Source organism: Echinops telfairi, unplaced genomic scaffold (genome assembly GCF_000313985.2).
Source record: "Echinops telfairi isolate 266 unplaced genomic scaffold, ASM31398v2 ScPeMD7_15;HRSCAF=58, whole genome shotgun sequence".
Lineage (NCBI taxonomy): Eukaryota > Metazoa > Chordata > Mammalia > Afrosoricida > Tenrecidae > Echinops > Echinops telfairi.
The window spans coordinates 2044116-2064364 of NW_022103912.1; the positions used below are offsets into that span (position 1 = coordinate 2044116).

Below are 20249 nucleotides of genomic sequence, written 5' to 3' on the forward strand. Positions count from 1 at the left end.
CACATAAGCAACTCCAGATTTTGGGGTATAGGCAAGAACTGAAAATAGAAATATGGTTGGTGTTTTAACACTGGAGGACCTGTCTTATGGCTGATTTGCCTACAAGACACACTGGTGATGTATGGAAACTGGTCCTCTTCTGTTGGATACCAAGGTGTTCAAACCAATTTTGCCAAAAACTACTTGATTCGTTTCATGAAGCATAACATTATCTATGCCTAAAGGATGTAACTGTCTAGCATATCAAACACAGCCATAGGAACATGAGGATATCTAATATATATAAATAGCCAACTACAGGGAACACGCAAGTAATTTAAAAACCATCCATCAGTAAATGTCAATTAAATCGCATGCTTGCGAGATGTCAATAGAAAAATTGGTAACATATTAAACTTTGAGATGGGGACATCTCCTAAGAAAGGATTTCCTCTAAGAAAAATCACACTTGGGAGCAAGCACCAATATATGATTCACCATGGTTTTGTATTTCCACATTAGCACAATTTTAATCCTCTAGATATTTTGGAATGGAAATACACATATACATGTATATGAGTTTGGTTAAACAAAGTCTTTCCTCTCATTTATATGAGGAGTTTGGTTAAACTCCTCTCTCTCAATTTATCTATCTCACAGATCATCTCTAAATTTATATACTATTTCAACATATTTATATTTGTTTGCTCAAACTAGCTCGTGTCACAAAAGTGACACCAGTTTAAAATTTATTTTCCTCATTTTATAACCTGGAGGATTTTGAAGGCTCTGACCTTTTAAAGATGTTTTAAAGTTTATTTCATTATTATTTTTCCTTTGTATTTGTGGAGCATAACACTCACAAAACTATATTATTCATAGTTGCACAGCCCATCATCTCAGAACAGGGACAGTATTCCAGTAAATCTCTGTGTCTATACCTGCTTGTTTTCCTCCCACCACTTCCCCTCTTTCCTCCCGGTCTCTTCTACTGTGATGCACAAAGTTTTCATTGTCTGATGTTCAGAAGCACAGGCTAGTCCTTCTTTGCCAGCCTACCTCACTCTGGAACCTCCGCTCAACAAGTTGACCATGGTGAACCTGCTGGTATTTGAAATACTGACGGTACAATTTCCAGTACAACAGCAACACATAAGCCAGCACAGCCCACAAACTGATAGATGGAAGTATAGTCTTTATGTAATACCCCAAGTTTCCATTGAGTTAGGAATATCTCTTAAACTCCTTGTGGGAGTCACCTTAGGTAGATTGTATCTCTTTTTGCAGAAAACCATGAAGATGCCACTTTCCTCTTTTAAGATTGAATTCAGTAGGGAAAGGTTTCTGCATTATCCTGGACTTGTGCACTTGGGCTTATACTCTCTTCTTCAGTCTGTTTACATCTAAAGTTGGAAATACTTGTCACCTGAATTTCTTCCCTATTGATTTCAGGAATGTGGGAGCTAAAAATGATAGACACCAAGATACTTAAGAATGTAGTACACCCCACTTTCTCTATTTTGAGGGGATGTTGTTATGAACTGAATTATGTTCTCCCAAACCAGGTCGTAAATCCTAACTTCTAGGCTTGTGGTTAGAATGCCATTTGGCACTAGGTTGTCTTTCTTATAAAACTGAGGGTGCATTTTGAGTCGGTCTGCTTTGACGCAATCTATTTGATATATTTGGAGAATAAATAAGTCAGCAGAGCTGAGATGGTGGAAGAGCTGCAAAACTACACTACTGCATAGGAGCAGAGGTCAAAGACCTCTCTACAGCCAACAAAGAGAAGGACTTCCCCTAGAATTAGCACTCTGGATACAAGCTTGCTGCCTCCTAAACAATGAGAAAACAAGCATATTTCTGTTTGTTAAAGCCTTCCCCTTGTGGCATTTCTATTGTAACAGCATTGAGTAGCTAAGGCACAAACATTGTAATACTCCTAATTCTGTTAACTATTGCTGCTGAATTTTGGGGCAATGCTTACTACCTATTTTTTTTTACCAAGTATTTTTAAAGCGATATTCTGTACTAAACTTTATGATGCCATCTTTCCTAATAAATTAGGTACTTTCAAATGTATACAGTTTATAATAAATGTTTTCCGGGCCACATCTAAACATTTTGCCTCATGAACATATGAAAGGATTCAATCCAAAATATAATGGCCATGGTTTTATTTATTGAAGAAGGAAAATCTTTTGTGAGGGACAGACACACAAATGAAATAATTTCTCTTATGAGAACAAGATGAATAATTTTCCTATGTGATTCTTTTAACAAAGTTCATTTAAAAAGTAACTTTCACGGGCCCTTTAATAATCCCATAAGCCCTAAGTGAACCATGACAAGGAACTCAATGTGGAATACTCATTAAACAAATTGGGTCCTACCTCAAAACTACCTGTAGCACTTGGACTTAAAACTGAAAATGCCCTGATGAAAGAAAAGACAAATTCACGGCCACCCCAAGACCATGGAATTGGCGTCATTGGACTTTGCTTGGGATCCCTGCTTAGTGGGTGTCCAATGAAAGGGGGTTCAGAACCACCCTCTATTTCCTCTGTCACTATCGCCGTGTATTGTTATGCATTAATCTGATAGGCAGGGATTTGCCCTGGTAATAAGGAATGTTACAAGGACTTGTCCACTAGCACCAATCCCCAGGCTTAATGTAAACTGAGCTCAATCATGTAAGAATTCCATATATACAAAGGAACCACTACAGAATGCGCTACATGGCTGGTCTATACTTACATAGCCTCCTTTTCTCAGTAGAACCTTAAATTATATGTCATTAAATAAATTATTCATGTTATCAATGGAATCACTTTACATCGCAGAGTGATGATTAATCACGTTTTTGTCATAAAATGACAATAAAACTGCTAAAGTAAACCAGAGATGTGCATAATCCGTGGATGGGTGGATGGATTCTGGGTTCCCACTTAGTTCTAGCTTCAATCCAAGAGGCCACAGTTCTTATAACTGGCCCTGCCTGCCCAAGACTCGCGATCACGAAGTCACCACTGAAAAGATGGGTGCTGCCAGCACAGTGTGGTGAAGAAAGCAGATCGTGAGGGCTATTGGTTGGAACAGTATCTGGGTTCTTAAAGGTGTGTGTTCAAAGAAGCAGCCATTTAAGTCAGGTGTCAACTAAATCCACGTGGAAGCAGCACACCAGCCCGTGTGATCCGAAGAAGACAAATAACAAAATCCAAATATAATGAAGGGAACGGTATCAGAGCTCAGAGAGTGGAGGGCAGTGGGAGCCTAAAATCGTACATGCAGGGGACGAGTTGGAAAAAGCCTCTGGAGAAGCGGCTCTCAACCTTCCTCATGCTGTGACCCTTTAACACAGTTCCTCATGTGGTGGTGATGTGACCCCAACCATAACATTACCTTTGTTGCTACTTCATAATTGTAATTTTGCTACTGTTATGAATCAGGTGACCCCTGTGAAAGGGTCGTTCGATCCCCAAGGGGGTCGCAACCCACAAGTTGAGAACTGCTGCTCTAGTCTAGCAGGATCCCGTGTGGCCACAGTCAAGGGACACAAACAGTTTGCTGCTAGACAGAGATTACATAAACCTGATTACGGTGGATGGAACTGTGGCTATGTGATTATGTGGTCAGCTGACCTCCCTCTTGACCCAACGTGAACTTGCCCTATGTTGAAATATTTCTTGCTTGTTCCACGACAGAAAATTTTGCTGGCATATATTAACATTGCTGGTGGTCTTTTCTTGCTTCCTCTATATTTTTATTCCTTCTTACTATTTGTGATATGTTTCCCAGTTTTATTAAACACAGAAGGATTGAATACATGGAGGCAATAACGGATGTAATTTATCTGGGATGGGGTGGGGAGCACATAATGAATGTGGGAGGATACGGGATGCAGTAGCACTGATTGTGATGATACATACACAACTTTTAAAAAAGGCAATTTAATTATGGGAGTGCATAATATGTAATTTTGTAACAATGAGTATATGGGTGGAAAAACAACATCAAAAAAGAATTCCATAGATTAATCAGTTGTTAATGATCTTATTTACTCAAGTTTAGAATAACCCTTCAAAAATTGTTGCCCTCAAAGAGGCAAAAACCTAACAATAAATAATACTGTAATTTTACAAAAAGGACTTAAGGCAATTGTTCTATGGCTAATTCTAATTTTATCTACTCATTTTGAATTTTTATGATAGTTTGGCAACTCTAAATATTCTAAATTCTGGATAATAGACAAAAGCAATTATTAAATGTTCATGTGTAAGATAGTGTAAGTTTTATAAACACAATAAAAATACCTAAGAATAAAGAATGTTTTCTTGTAAATATTTTTAAAAGATACATGGAAATTATAACACTTTTCAGATCATAAATCAGTAAATGTTAATTTACATTAGAAAATAGTTATCGGGAATATTGTCAATGAAAATGGGCATTCAAAAAGTGTGGTTTCTATATCACAACTTATAAAACCTTTATTAATATGGCTCTAAGTGCCCCACCCCTTAGGGTGTTGAGTCAGGAGGTTTGGCCCCAGAAACTAGACCTGCTTTTTAAAGGAAGTGCAAATCCAAAAATAAAGCCCCGTGGAAAGGCAATACTTACCAGTATCGGAATTTTGAACCCAAACTAAAATAATGTGCAAAAAAATTCTTCTGAGGTGGAAGTGGTCTGTCCAAACGGAAAAATGTGTGATGTTCTACACATGCTTTCCACAAATTTTTACATGATCTGTAATTCACCATGTTAAATCCCAATAATATTTCTCTAGATTCATGCTGTAACAAAAGACAAAAATGCAGAAAATACCATGAAGAGTTCAGAATTTAAAGCTCCAATAAATTTACTTTCTATAGGTTATTCTAGCCATGCTAACACTAATACCTCTAATATATTTTGGTTTATCCAACAAAAAGATCAGTAAAATGAATAAATTTGCAAAACATGTACCTCATTCAGTAACATTGTAACTCTTCAGAATCTTTATCATAGATCATAATTAGAAGTAAGTTTTAAAATTTGGTACATATTAATTTCTAAAATCAATGTATAATCCCAGTCAATAAAATATACCTTCAAGTATATAATCAAGCTTTCTATAATACTCCAAGTTCTGTAAATTTCTAATTGCAAATAAGTAAGCTGAGCACCTTTAGGCACTGCTAAAAAATTTTACCTTTTAAGTTTAATGCAATAGTAGCATTTCTTTATTTTTTCTACAAGTTTTACATAACCGATTTAAAAAAAAATAGCTTTATTAAAGTAAATCATCAAAGCACACATCTCATGAAACTGCACATCTTTATTTTCCCTATAATGAGCACAACCCTTTAACTACCACCTAGATCAAAGAGTTATTAATAGCATCCCAGAAATATTCCTTGTCTTCACTTTCTCCCAGTCATTATCTTACCCTAAAAGGTAATTATTATTCTGACTTTTATTTTATTATGACAGATTAGGTATGCATGCTCTGGGCCTTTATATAAATAAAATCAGATAATATGTGTTCTTTCCTGTGGTTTATTTTGCTAAACATTGTTTTTTATATTCATCCATATAGTTGGTGGAGCTATTCACACATTTTTGTTCTGCATAGTATTCCATTATATGAATATACCACAGTTTATTTACCTACTGTACTGTAAATAAACATTTGATATTTCTAGTTTAGGTTTATGAGAATACTGCTGCTATATATAGTTACAAACAAGTGTATATTGGTATATTATATGTATATTTCTGTTGCTAAATATGCTCAGCGTTAAGGAGATAATGTTCAATCGTTTCTCAAAATGGGTAGATCAATATATACTCTTCTAGCAGTGCAAGCTCCACATATTCACCAACCCAAGTTTTACCTGTTCCCCCTCACCTCACACCCACAACCCTCAATTTTACTATTCTGGTAGGTAGGGGGAAAGAAGTATTACACTTTGGTGAAAATTTGTACTTCCTTGATGACTGATGAGATGAACATTTTTTCAGATTTACTGGCCATGTGGGCATAATTTCTGAAGGGTCTACTCAAGTCAATAGTCTATGTTTTCTATTTGCCCTTGTATGTTTACGTGTATATAAAATACAAAGGGTTTCAAAAGTTCATGGGAAAAAGCCATTATGTTTCAATTCCATAATTGCATAAGCTTTTTAAAGGCCCCTCAAGCATACTTATTAATTTACTGATGCTCCAAATTATCGATCTTTCCTTTTAAAATTTAATAGTTTTTCTATGGATTATTTAAGAAATCTATGCCTTTTACAAAGTCATGAAGAGATTTTTCATTTCACTAAAATACAGTAAAAGACTTATGGAGTACAGCTAAACGATCATGTTAGAATATGTTTAAGACAATGTTTCAGTTGTGGTTCATAATTGCTCGGTACACACTAACTTAAGTGTTGCTTTTTTTAAAAATATGTAATGCTTCACAAATCTGTACCATTCCAATTTTAGAATATGAGCTGCCGAAGCAAGCACTAACTTAGAGTCCACACAATATATAATATACTATAAACATTAAAAAGGACAGAAAATATTTCATATTGTGTATGATACAATAATGTTTCTCAATGCCAGTAGCATTCGTGATACACATACTAATCCTACCCTTTCCTGGTTATTAGCATACCTTTCGAAACATTTGTATGATTTTGACATTATGTCGATTGTATTTGAATTTAAATTTTTCTACACACATTTTATCTAAAATGCTCTACTCGGTTTTTGGATAAAACAAACCATTTTTTCCTATGTCAATGATGATCCCAAAACATTACACTGAAAGATATGTAAATTCTATGAAGTTTGAATATTTAAAAACAAAGAACTGTTACAGAGAGACATTATTATTATTATTATTATTTTTTTAGAGAGACATTATTAACCCAGGCTGTCGATTGTAGAATACCTGTCTTAGTTTATGCAATTGTTAGCTGATTTTTGTTTCTGTAATTTGTGGTGGAACGCACTCTTATAGGAAGTACTAGCGTGGAGAATGCCTGTGAGTTACATTTGACACGAAAAGTGCTCTGTATTTTATCAGGTACATAGCAAGTTCTTAACAAATGTTAGCTGTTATAGCAGTTTCTACTACAATAGCATTAGTAATATTATAGAAATAAAACTAGAATATTGCCCTACCATGCTGTCTACCTGTACAGCTAGTTAAAAGTATTTGGCTGCTTTCTAAAGTTTCCAAATAGCATGACTTACTCTATCATACTCCTTTCATCACTTATTGAAGCACATACAAGATGTTCATTAGTAGCACTGGCCAAAATAATTCCAAGAAATAAACATCAAAATTGTCCCCACACTGAAGAATGAATAGATAATTTATGTCTACTCTTTCAGTGGAATACTATACAGCAATGGGAAAGAATAAATCGTAGTTATGTACAACATGGATGAATCAACAAACTATGTTGAGGGAAATGAATTGGAAAGAAAACATACTGCATGAATCTAAAGTTCAAAGAGAAGCAAAATAATCCATAGTGATAGAAATGAGAATGTTTTACCTTTGGGGAGGTTAATGACTGGAAGCAGGCATCGGTAGGCTTCTGGGATAATGTTCTACATATCTATTAATCTGGAAGGCGTTGATATGGGTATGTTTATTATATGAAGCTGTATACTTAGTATTGTATACTTATGTGTTGTGTTTTATTTTAATAAAAATTATCTACAAAATTCCTACATATTTTCTGAGACTAAGTTATAAACATAGTTAATTAGTAGATCAATATCCTTTGATAAAATGCAGCAGCTCTGTATATTAAGATCTCAATGACATTTGTACACACATATGCAGTCACTCTGAACTTTGAAGTAATTTATCAAGTTTATCAGTTATGAGAAATAAATAAGTCAAAGGATATGATTATTTTAATTTGATAACCAGATAAGATTTATGTGATAAAAGTCTTTCAAATACTATGCTCTCTGATAATGCAATGCATTGGATCTCATACCAAGGTCAGTCAAAAAGTATTGCTGCAAAATAGAAAACTTTATTAAACAAAAGCCATCAAAATACGAAGCTATTGCTTCTCCACATACCCTCCATCTAGGTCCATACACTTCTGAAGGCAGTGTCTCCCTATCTCTAACGCCTACCAGAAGAATTTTGAGTTCTTCAACTTATACCATGCCAAAATGATAGTTTTGGCATCCTCAACTGTTGAATTGTGCTTGTTTAAATGTTCTTTGATTTTTGTAAACAAAAAAAAGTCTGAAGGGTCAAGATCAGGGCTGTAGAGTGGATAGCCAACAAAATATTGTAGTACAGTCCTTTGCTACCCGCTAAGAATGAGCAGAGGGGCATTGTTGTGATGGGGAAAAATTCAATTTTCTAAAAAGTTCTTTTGTAATAACCTTTCTGATCATTCTGTCCTTCAAGAAAATAGTCGCCATCACTTTCTGAACTGACCTCTCTGCTTTGGACGTAACTGTTTCAGCAGAGTCCTTCAGAGTCACTGTCTTGACTGGGTCTTTATGTGAAAGCCCCTGAACCAGATTAAGAAAAGCGTATGATGGAGAGAACGTGTCTAAAGGCGTCCACGGGTTGCAGAGACAGATTTAAACAGGTTTGGTATGGAATAAGCGAACGCCTGCCTGAAATAGCAATACTTTCTGACTTCTGTTGATATGTAAAAAGTGTATTACCGTTCCAATGTAAAGAAGAAATATGCTATAGGTTCACAAACTACTAACAGAACAAAACAAATAACTAGCTCGCCTAAATAAAGGAAGTGGTGTGGATTCAGCCAGAAAAATATATACCACTTGTCAGTTTGAGAGACAGAAAATCACACAGCTACCTAGAAGAGCTTTAACTCAATCACAAATAAATCCAACAAGCCACTGCCATTTGAGCTGTTCTGGACGCAGAGTGACCCTAGGGGGCAGATCTTAGTTACACGAGCAGACAGCCTCACCTTCCTCCCACACAGCGGCTAGTAGATTTAACTATGGACCTTGGGTTTAACAGCCTAACTTGTAACCCACTAAACTACAAGAGATCCTTTGAACCAGATACTTGGAAGAAACAAATATACCTTGGCACACAAAGTGAACCAATTAACATAAAATGCAATTTTACATCACTGGTTATATGTGGGGTCTTTAAAAAGGTACTGGGACTATTCCATTATGTTTTAACGTCATTTTCCCACACACTTTTTAAAGTCCTTGTGTGTGTGTGTGTGTGTGTGTGTGTTTGTGTAAAGAATTGAAAGGGCAAGTACAGTTCCATGCTACTTCTTTTAATTAATCATCATTTATAATTTTCAGATTACCTCAATAGGTAATCAAAAATATTAAGGGAAATATTTTCCCTCATACTAACAAATATGTTCTGCTATAAAAGACTACAATATGTCTTTAAAAATCTCATTGATATTGGTTATTATAACAATACTCACCAATTCTTTTCTAAGTTGAATAAAAAACTGCTTGCACTTAAAAGAAACTTTTACAATCTTCAACCTGGGTAAAAGACAAAATGAATTCGATTTTAAAATATTACATAGGTAGGAACTTTAAGGTAACAATTACAGAAATAATTGTTTAAGTAAATATTTGTTACTGCTGTTGAGTTAATTGCAACTCCGAGCAACCCCTACAAATGACGGAAGGAAACACTGCCCAGCCTGGTCCCATCGTCATATTTGAGCGCATTGTGGCTGCCACTGTGTCAACCCATCCTGTTGAGTGTCTTCCTCTTTTTTGGCTGATCTTCTACTTTACCAAGTATGATGACCCTGTGCCAAAGGACGGACCCCTATTGATGGGGTGTCCAAATATGTGAGGGGAAATCTTGACATCCCTGCTTTGAAGAAACATTCTGGCTGATATTTCTTTCAGCACAAATCTGTTTGCTTTTCTGACAGTCCAGGGTATATTTCAATATTCTTTGCCAACAGTAAAATTCAAAGGAATTAATTCTTCTTCCTCACTTTTCAGCTTTCACTTGCGTATTTAGTCATTGAAAATAACATGTCTTGGACCAGTAACATTGTAGTCTTCAAAGTGAAATGTTCCTTTAAATATTTTTAAGATACTTTTGGCAACAGATTTGCCCAGTGCAATACCCAATTTGATTTTGTGACTGCTACACATCCTTGGGCATTAACTGTGGTCCAATAAAATGAAACCCTTGTATCTTTATTTGGTTATATTAAATAGTTTATAGTATATAACCATAAATGTAGTACATAAACAACCTACAGTTATTGGTGTTTCATGGGAAAATAACTAGAATCTATGTTTCAAACTACAAAAATTTTGCCAGAATATGTTATGAATTAGTTTCCCAATTGTATATGGAAATCTCAGCAATATCTGAAGGGAAAAATGTAAGATGCCAAAGTTAATGCAAGACCCTAAAGATATTTTAATTTCATTTTAAAAACTCAATGATTTTTTTTATGTTGCTTTTCTTATGGTCTTTCATTTTATATGCAACTCACATAAAACCATAAAGGGCTATTTGCAAAGCTTCCTTAGCATAATCAACATAAGCAAAGTGACTATGCCTAATTTTTCTACATAATAAGTAACACTCGGAAGACATAAGGGTCATGAGGACAAGCTGAGTCAATCTTACTAAGCCAAATGTGTTGGTACCCTACAAATCTAAGTAAATAGTTTCTAAGTTGGGATCTTCATGACTCATGGCCCTTCCTAGTCAAGCAGCTCCCAGAATTTCCCTAAAATTAAGCATATCACACCTCAATAACTTGCAAAGACAAGTGATAGATAAGACAGCTTGAACATATCTGTCTGGCGAAAAGAAATAGAGATTTCGAGTTTGAAAATTTTAATTGTAGATACTAAGCTTTAGGAAAACAACATGTAAAAACTAGGAAAATTCTTCTATCATATTCTTTTATCATTGTTATACAAGGAAGACTTAAGGGTGGTGATTATTAAACACAATGACCATAAGTTAATGCATTAAAACCTTTCAAACTAACAAACAAACAAAAAACCAACCATGACAAAATCCCACTTATTTCTAAATGATCAGGAGAAGAAAAAATCTCTGTCGATCTTTAAGAAATCATACAAAAATAAGTCTCACATTCAATCACTGCCATCTAGTTGATGCCGACTCACAGCGACCCCTAGGACAGGGTGGAAGTGCCCTGGTGAGTTTTGGAGATTGTAACTGTATATGGGAGTAGAAAGCTCAGATTGTAACTGTTTATGGGAGGAGACAGCTCCATCTTGCTCCTGCAGAGCTGCTGGTAGTTTTGAATTGCAGACCAGTACAATCCCAGCCCAACTCATAATCACTATGCCACTAGGACTCCCTATGTAATACAATGCTTTAAAAATCCTTGGCATAAATATATTTTGAATGACTTCTACTTTCTTGTAATGATTTTTATTTTGCAGGTACAACTTTGATAGATTTTTTTTCCCTCCAGACAAGTGGATGGCACACATGGGTAAGCACTTCACTACTAAAAAACAGGCTGCTTTAACCACCCAGAGGTACCTGGCAAGACAGTTCAGGCATCCTGCTCCTGAAAAATGCCCGCCTTGAAAATTCTGTAATGCAGCTCTACGCTACACACATGAAAGCATCAAAAAGTTCATGGAAAACAGAATGGAAGCATAATGGAACTTGTCCAAGAGCCTTTGGAAGCCCTATTCTCACCAATCAAACCATCATCAAAATACTGACCATTCATCCTACCCCTAAGATTATTCTCCCCACTTTATAGTGTCCCTCTCACACCACTTCCCTCTAACTCTCCCAATCCAGGTGACCACTGATTTGCTGTCTCTACAGATTAGTTTGCACACTAAAATTCATATCAATGGACCCAGAGTATGCAGTCATCGTCATTGATCTTCACTCAGCCTACTTATTTGATCAAGTTTCTAGCTAATGAAATGATAACCCGCAGAGCTTTAAATTTTATTCTAAACACACTTATTTTAAATCTTGGTATTTATACTATTAGTTTTGGTCTGAATATCTTAAATATTAATATGAAATAAAAACAACGGAAATGTACATACCAATTAGAGCTATAACCATAAATTCTCATGAAGTAATTTTTATGCTTCCTTAAAGTTATTCAAGTAGTCTTACATAATACAATGTTAAATACAATTCTAAAAGTTGCTGAAAATTCTAGTAACGCATTTTTTAAAAGGTGGCAAAGTCAAACTGGTAGAATCATACTTTAAGAGGTAAAAGTATGTTGAATGGAAAATATATTTGTTCTATGAACTTTCATTCAAATTACAATAAGGTTTTTTTTTTAAAAAAAAAACCCTAAATTAAAATTAAACAGCTTACTTGATGATTTAGAAAACTATTGATTTGCCTTGGAAAAAATTGATAACGGAACTTGGCTTATGACTAAAAGACTAATAACAATCTAGTGTATCCATTTGTCAAGACACTGCTCCAGTTGTGATCTTACTTTTGTGTTATTACACTGAAGGTGGTAGCCTTGTCTGCCTATCAGTGTGTGGTTCATGTTGTTTTCATTCTTAACAAGCAAGAAAGTGTAGTCTGCATACTAGAGGTGGTTTAGTTTTCTCCCAATCCTAATGCTGTGGTCTTCTTCACAGTCCACCTTTTCACTTGTTAAGCATAGACTGAATGAGAAGTTTGAAAGATATAAGACTACTGCACATCTTTACAATTTTGAACACGCAAGATCCCTTTGTCAGTTTGAACTGTCTTTTGATCTATGTTTAAGTTCTGCATGACTATATTTACAGGTTCTAGAATTCTCATTCTTTGCAATGCTATCCATTATGTGTTATGATTCAAAGGCCTTTGTATAGTTGATAAAACATAAATGTTTGTTTGTTTCGCTTTTATTTTATTTTTAAAAAATCATGTACATTCTGCTTTGGAATGAAGCCTATCTGAGACACCCTCTTCTGAACCTGGCAGCAGTTCCCTGTTGATGGCCCATTATTTAAAAATTACCTTCAACAGAATGTTCCTAGTGTGTGATAGTAATGCATCACTTTTCTTTGGAATGGGCACAAGTACACTAAGCAGGAAGCTCTCTTTCAAACGTGGCGTGAGAGGAAGAAGGGCTTCCAGCGTTGCATCGGTTTGTTGAAAAATCTCAATTGGCGTGTCCATCCCTGAGGCGGTCTTTTTCACAAGCTCCATCAGTGCAGCTCAAAGCTCTTTACTACCTACGCTTCCTGATTGCATGCGACCTCCCCAATGGCTGAGGGCTGACCAACTGTTTTTGGGTACAGTATATTCCGTCTATTTTTATGTTTCCTGCATCATTCAATATAATTCTTTAGTAATGCAACTTGAGGCTTAAATTTGTATTCAATTCCTTCAGCTTGAAAAATGCTGACTGTTCTTGCAAATTCCAGGTCTTTGTACATTTTATAATACCTTGTTTTCCCAAGTCACCCTTTCAAATATCCTAATCTAATCTTTTATTTCATTTCTTCAGTTGGCTTGCACAACTCTGTGTAGGTTCACGTTCAGAGTCACTTCTGATCTTTATTTTGAGTTTTTCCTCCTTTCCTGTCTCTTTAGTGATCTTTCATCTTTCCTAATATATGATTTTAACTTTAAAGAAACTGCCAAACTAATTTCCAGCAATGCATGAGATTGCTAGATATCACACTGTCTCATCATCATTAAGTATTGTCATTCTTTATAATTTGAGCCATTCTAGTGGATGTACAGGAGAAAGATAGGGCCTTCTACTCCCATAAAGAATTACAGTCCCAGAAGCTCTCAGGGACTGCTCTCCCCTGTCCTATAGTGTCACTGTTCTACCCTGTCCTATAGTGTCACTGTTCTACCCTGTCTTGTAGTGACTGTGGGTCAGAATTGACTCAATGGAAAGAGTTTGATTTTAGAGTTTTGTGCCATGTCTATGTTCCAACCAATAAACTAGCATTTAAATGAAATAACATCCTTAGAGTGCTTAGCAGAGTGCAAGACAAACATTCTAGTGTTACCTATTATTTCAATTGCATATATGACGTATTTAGATAATCTAAGAAAATGATTAGTGAGTAAAATTTTCTAATAAGCAATAAAAGAAATCATTAAATTATTTGGTATCTTCAAGTAAGTTCGTACAAAGCAGGGTAATGCATAAGCTGTATCACACAAGTAGATCGATGACATTAAAACAGTACAGTAGCCAATCGTAGTAAATGCAAAATTAGGGAGGGAAGGTCTTACCATGGAAAGGTATTCATCCGTACCCTGTTTTTATAAATCAGAATTCCTCCTGACATCGCTCCAATCATAATTTCATTGTTACTTTGATCCTTAAGAAACAAAACATACCAAAACATAATAAATCTACAACAGTGGGCTTAGTTGTTAAACATATTTTAGAAATCACATCAGTTTTTTTCCGTTTTGCTACAATATCATATCAGATTGCATTATTAAACAAGGATACCAAACTGTGAAGCTACTGTTTTTTAACTTATCATCCATCTCGGCTATACATACGTATGTATACACACACACACACATACACAGTGAATTAGGGGAAGTTTCACAATACAGTGAATTAACAAAAATATTGTGAATTAAGTGAAGCAGGAAATCACTTTTACAGTCAACAACTTATGAAAGTTCTTGCCCTATTTGCACACCTTTCCTACCTGTCTTCCCCATGTGAGGAGCCCTGGTAGAACAGTAGGGTTATGTGTTGGGGACGTCAGCAGTTCAAAAGCACCAGTCACTCCTAGGGAGAAAGACAGAGCTATCTACTCCAGTTAAGAGTTACAGTTTCAAAACACAGGAGTAGTCCCATAGGGTTACTGTGAGTCAGCAGTGAATTGATGGCAGTGAGTTTGGTTTTGGGGTTATTTTGGCCTCCTTCATGTAGAATATTATCTTCTCCTTTGCCAACTGTTTACTCTCTATATTACTTCCCCTTTCCTCTCTGGTAACCCTCAAAGTCTGTTTCTTTTGATATAAAAGCCTATCTTGATGTTTTAAAACAATAGTGGCCTCATAAAATCGTTGCCTTTTTGTGGCTAACGTCACACAGCATGATGTCAATCAAATCCATCCAAGTCATGAGTTGTTTCAGTTTTAGGATTAACAACAACAACAAAAATACGTGACATTATCTAAGTCAATAAAGAATTGCATAATACAAACCAAAATGGCTAATTTTACCTTATATTGGCCAAAATACGTAATTGTCACCTAATAAAAATTAAGGATAAACTTCAAAACAAACAAAGATTACATTATTAAAATTCTTTAACCTAAAACAGAAAATGATCTCAGAATTTCCCATCGCTGAAGACTGAGCCCAACTCTGGTACAGGGGCCAGAATCCAGACATCAATACTCCTTGACTCGCAGAAGGATGAGCTAACAGGCATGCTTCCATTTCCAAAATTGTTATGAGGCAGATGTGGTGCTTAGATTATAAAAAATAATAGAGCATTTAGAGATCAGAATCTGGTGATATATACCTGCAGTATAATGATAAGTCCTCTATTAAAAAGATCATCTGAGTACAGAGTAGGGAATATTTCTTACAGTCTGGAAAACCCCAAATCCACTGCCATTGAATCAATTCTGCCCCTTAGAACAGAGTAGAACTGCCCAATAGAGTTTTCTAGGCTCTAGTCTTTATGGAAGTAGACTACCACATCATCCTCCCATGGCGTAATTCAATCTGCCGACCATTCGCTCAGTTACCAGCCGAGAACTTAACCACTGCACCACCAGGGAGCCTTTGGAAGGCTCTAGAAAAGAAAATTTAAACTGTGCCTGGATAAATGAATTTCATGCCAGTAAGTAGAATTTAATACTTGTCTCAGATGCTAACTAACTCTGAAACAGTTTTTATTTTTTATTTTAAACATTCCAAAGGGAATAAAGGTTTTACCTAAACCATTAATTTGCTTGAAAGACAGAATAGAAACATAAACAATATTTTACAACTTAATCCCTAAACTACATCCCGAGGAACATAGTTTTAGTAATTATTAATTAAATAAAACCTTATTACATTAATTTGTTGGATAGAAGAACTAGCCAAAAACAGCAACACTGTATTATCAGTCTAATTGTAAATTTTTAGTTAGCCCTAACCAGCACTAATATTTATACTATTTGTACACTATTATCAGAGTTCAAAGGACATCAACTAAAACTTTAGGTTACGATGGCAGAAGGTCCCTACGCAGTACCCAAATTATATATAGGATGCAGAACTCTATGTGCAAATACTCGACACCCTTAGTCAGACAAAAGAAGAACATTATGCCAAGATATTAATTTGAAGTTCTTATTTAGTTCAAGTTGAAGACAGCACATTAAATAAATGCTTCTTCCTAACCCATCCCTTTCACTCCCAATGTCTTAAAACGTCAGAGAAGATACATTGAAAGAGAAAGTCTCTAATACTTGAAAACAATCCATAACACTCAAAGTTATGTTAGCAATAGAATAAATGAGACCTATGAGGTGGTGAGGGATAGAGTGTTCAGACAACCACAATCCAAGTGACACACAAGAAATCACTCTACTGTTGTAGAAGTTCAAACAGTACCAAAGGCAATGGACAAAGGCCCTCAAAGTACTGATCCAATAGATCTTGTACTTGGACATTTGTTAAATTTTCCATTATGCTTTCTTTTTCACAGATATCTATGGCAAAGAAAGGAAAAAGGGTGGGATCAGGGCTTTGGAGGTACAAAGCACCTGAAATTTACTATTTGTGCCCTGAATTAAAGGATTCCCCCCCCCCCAATATATCTGTTATTAACTGTTTACTTATGTACCTATCTATGTTACTGTCTATGTATTTTTTCCTTTTAAAAAATGAATTTCGGGTGCATAAGCAAATGTGGCGAAGAAAGCTGATGGTGCCCGGCTATGAAAAAGTATAGCATCTGGGGTCTTAAAGGCTTGAAGGTAATCAAGTGGCCATCAAGCTCAGAAGCAACAAAGCCCACATGGAAGAAGCATACCAACCTGTGCGATCACAAGGTGTCGAAGGGATCAGGTATAAGGCATCAGCAGAACAAAAAATCTTACCATAGTGAATGATGGGGGGAGTGTGGAGTGGAGACCCAAAGCCCATTTGTGGGCCACTGGAGATCCCCTTGCAGAAGGGTTTTGGGGAGGAGACGAGCCAGTCAGGGGGCGATGTAGCAATGATGAAAAATACAACTTTCCTCTAGTTCCTAAATGTTTCCTCCCCGCTCCCACTATCATGATATGAATTCTACACTGCAAATCTGGCTAGACCAGAGGATGTACACTGGTACAGATAGGAACTGGAAATACAGGGAATCCAGGGAGGATGATCCCTACAGGACCAGTGGTGTGAGTGGTGATACTGGGAGGGTGGAGGGAGAATGGGTTGGAGGGAGGGAACCGATTGCAAGGAAATGTATGTGACCTCCTCCCTGGGTGACGGATAACAGAAAAGTGGGTGAAGGGAGACGTCGGACAGGGCAAGATATGACAAAATACCAATTTATAAACTATCGAGGGCTCATGGGGGGGGGGGGGAGGGGGGAGGGAGGGGGAAAATGAGGACCTAGTGCCGGGGGCTTAAGTGAAGAGGAAATGTTTTGAGAATGATGAGGGCAATGAATGTACAAATGCGCTTTGCACAATTGATGTATGTATGGATTGTGATGGGAGCTGTATGAGCCCCTAATAAAATTATTTTTAAAAAAAAGAATTTCATTTTTTACTTACCCTTTCCTCCCATCTCCTCCTCACTTGCCCCAGCTTCTCCTTAACTAGCAAAGTCTCCTTCTTTTAGTGCAAAAAACATTTTTCTTTTATAACAGTAGTCTGATGCAGAATATCTTTGAGGCTTAACTTCCCTCAGCTTCCAAATTCATCCATGGTATTCCACAATGTCATCATTATTATTATTTTTTTTAAACATTTTATTAGGGGCTCATATAACTGTTATCGCAATCCATACACACATCAATTGTGTAAAGCGCATTTGTACATCGTTTCTCAAAACATTTTCTCTCCACTTAAACCCCTGACATTAGGTCCTCATTTTGTCATCATTATTCTTTAGAGATGCACAGTATTGTTTTATTTTTAGTTACCCATTTCTCCAGCAACAGTCATTTAGGTTTTTTCTTTTTGCTATCGTACACAGTTCTGAAATAAAAATTGGGGTGCATGTATCTGCTAGGGCTTGCTCAGTAATAAACCTGTGCATGTATGAAGTGGAAACCTCATAGCAACACCTTTTTACTTATCCTACTTAACTCTTCTTAAGCCATTTTTTAAAATAACATACAAAATGTAAATAAGGTTAATGCCTTCTTGGTTGTACACATGCAGTTTATCATGCCGTGTGAAGGAATGTCTTAACTGTCTTTCTTTAGAGCTTACCTGTGATTAAAGATGTGTATAGGTGCCCATTTGACTAACGTAAGCTATAATAGTTACTGTGAGGTGTCAACTCACCAGGCTATAATTCTCACTGGTCTGACAGATACTATTCAATCACCTTTCCATTTTGTGATCTGATGAGACCAGCCAATCAGTTGACGGGGAAATTTCTTAAAGGTCTGGCTTACTTCCATTCATATAAATGACTGTTCTGGGAAGGTTTCCTCTTTCTCTTAACCCTGTACTCTCCTTCTCACATTCTATCCTAGGATGTGAACCTGAAGAAGTCTCTGGTCTGCCACCTGACCTGCAGATTTCGGGTTTGTAAGCCCTAGCAACCATAGTAGCCTGCCCAGGTCTCTACCCTTCCCTCTGACTGGCAGAGCTGGGTTCATTGACCTACAGTCGCCTAGGTTAGCAGAGGTTTTCAGTCTGCTCTACTGCTGGCCCATGGAGCTAAAACTTGCCTGTCCCTCAACCTGTGAGCCATTTCCTTCAAGTAAATTTCCCTCTACAACTAAGGGGGTGGGGGTCTTCAAAATGTTCCTGGGAAAATTCCATTATTTTTTAATCCCATTTGTCCACAACCCTTTGGAAGCCTCCTTGCATTTACAGGATCCACACTGTCTCTATTTAGAGATTATGAGCAGCTAAAGATGTATAAGTACCAATTTGACTAAGGGTGGCCTATAATGAATGGTTACTGTTAAACTAGTTTTGCTAGTTGAGAGAACCGAGAGACGAATAACTTTTCGTGTATATGGGGGTTTGGGTGGGTGGAATACAGAACACTAAGCATTTAAAACGTTCATGGAGGAGCTACTGGTACACTGGCAAAATAGGCAGACACACGACAACAAAGATGTGAGATCAAGTGAAACAGACACTGATGATCACGCTGGTATCCTGAGCATGATAGAAAGTGATAGAGAAGCGGACTGAATAATGAAGAGAGGAAGCCAAATAAAAGCAGTAAGAAAGGAAAAAGATAAGTGAATTGTTGTCTAGCCTGATATAGAAGGCTACCTCAAACATCTGCAAGCAACATTCAATCAAACTTTGCTTAGTCAGAGCCAGCATACCAGCACACACTAATGGTGAATACAAGAAAGATAAGGGTGTCCTGGTTAAGGCAGGCCCTTCACTGCCTCCCATTCCTTACCCACCTCCCTGACCCCATAGAGCTACTAATCTAATCTGCCTGAGGTTAGAGCCATGCCCTAGGAGATCGGGTTCTCGTGCACCACCACCAACCCTGGAAGTTTGTGAACTCTTTACGATCTGATGGGCAGCCTGTTGCCAGCACCTTGAGTGGACAGGGAACCCTCCCATAACCACATGCTCAACCTCCAGCGTTATAAACGATTCAGCCCCCTGCCCCCATCACCCGTAAAATCACCATGACGTATCTTAAACGGAACTTTCCAAAACCATAGGCAAAGGAAGACTGCCGAGAGCAACTCAAGAAAAACAAGAAGTTACCTATAAGACCAAGATATAATTTCTCAGGAGAAATCACATAGTTAAGAAGGCAACTGGGATGATTATATAAAATTTAAGGGTAAAAAATAAAAACACCAGCTAAGAATAATATAACCCAATTAAACTGTCCTTCAAATAGGACAGTTTTCAGGTAAGCATAAATTTCCAGATAAGCAGAAATTGAAGGAATTTATGCAGTCTAGATCAGATTACAAGGAGTACTAACGGAGTTCTTCTGACAGAGAAACAACAGTATACCTGAGATTAATATACCTGACAGGAACACCCACAAGTCGACCCGGATACACGAGTAACTAAAGTAAAAGAATTCCCAAGACTGAAAATAAGAAATCAGGGAGATCAAATCGTAATGAAAACAATTATTCAGCAAACAAA

General features: G+C 36.6%; 1 protein-coding gene across 4 annotated transcripts in view; it reads right to left on the bottom strand.

Moving 5' to 3' along the window:
- Positions 1-20249, bottom strand: part of PTPN4 (protein tyrosine phosphatase non-receptor type 4) — a 176603-nt gene that overhangs the window by 72607 nt on the left and 83747 nt on the right. For all 4 annotated transcript variants that reach the window (XR_006679826.1, XM_045287404.1, XM_045287403.1 and 1 more), the window contains 3 exons: positions 14202-14290; positions 9424-9487; positions 4600-4772 (listed from right to left, as the gene is read on the bottom strand). Coding sequence is in view for 3 of the 4 variants with exons in the window: in XM_045287404.1 (XP_045143339.1) it covers positions 4600-4772; positions 9424-9487; positions 14202-14290 (326 nt within the window). In the remaining variant the exon portion in view is untranslated. The remainder of the gene's footprint in view (positions 1-4599; positions 4773-9423; positions 9488-14201; positions 14291-20249) is intronic.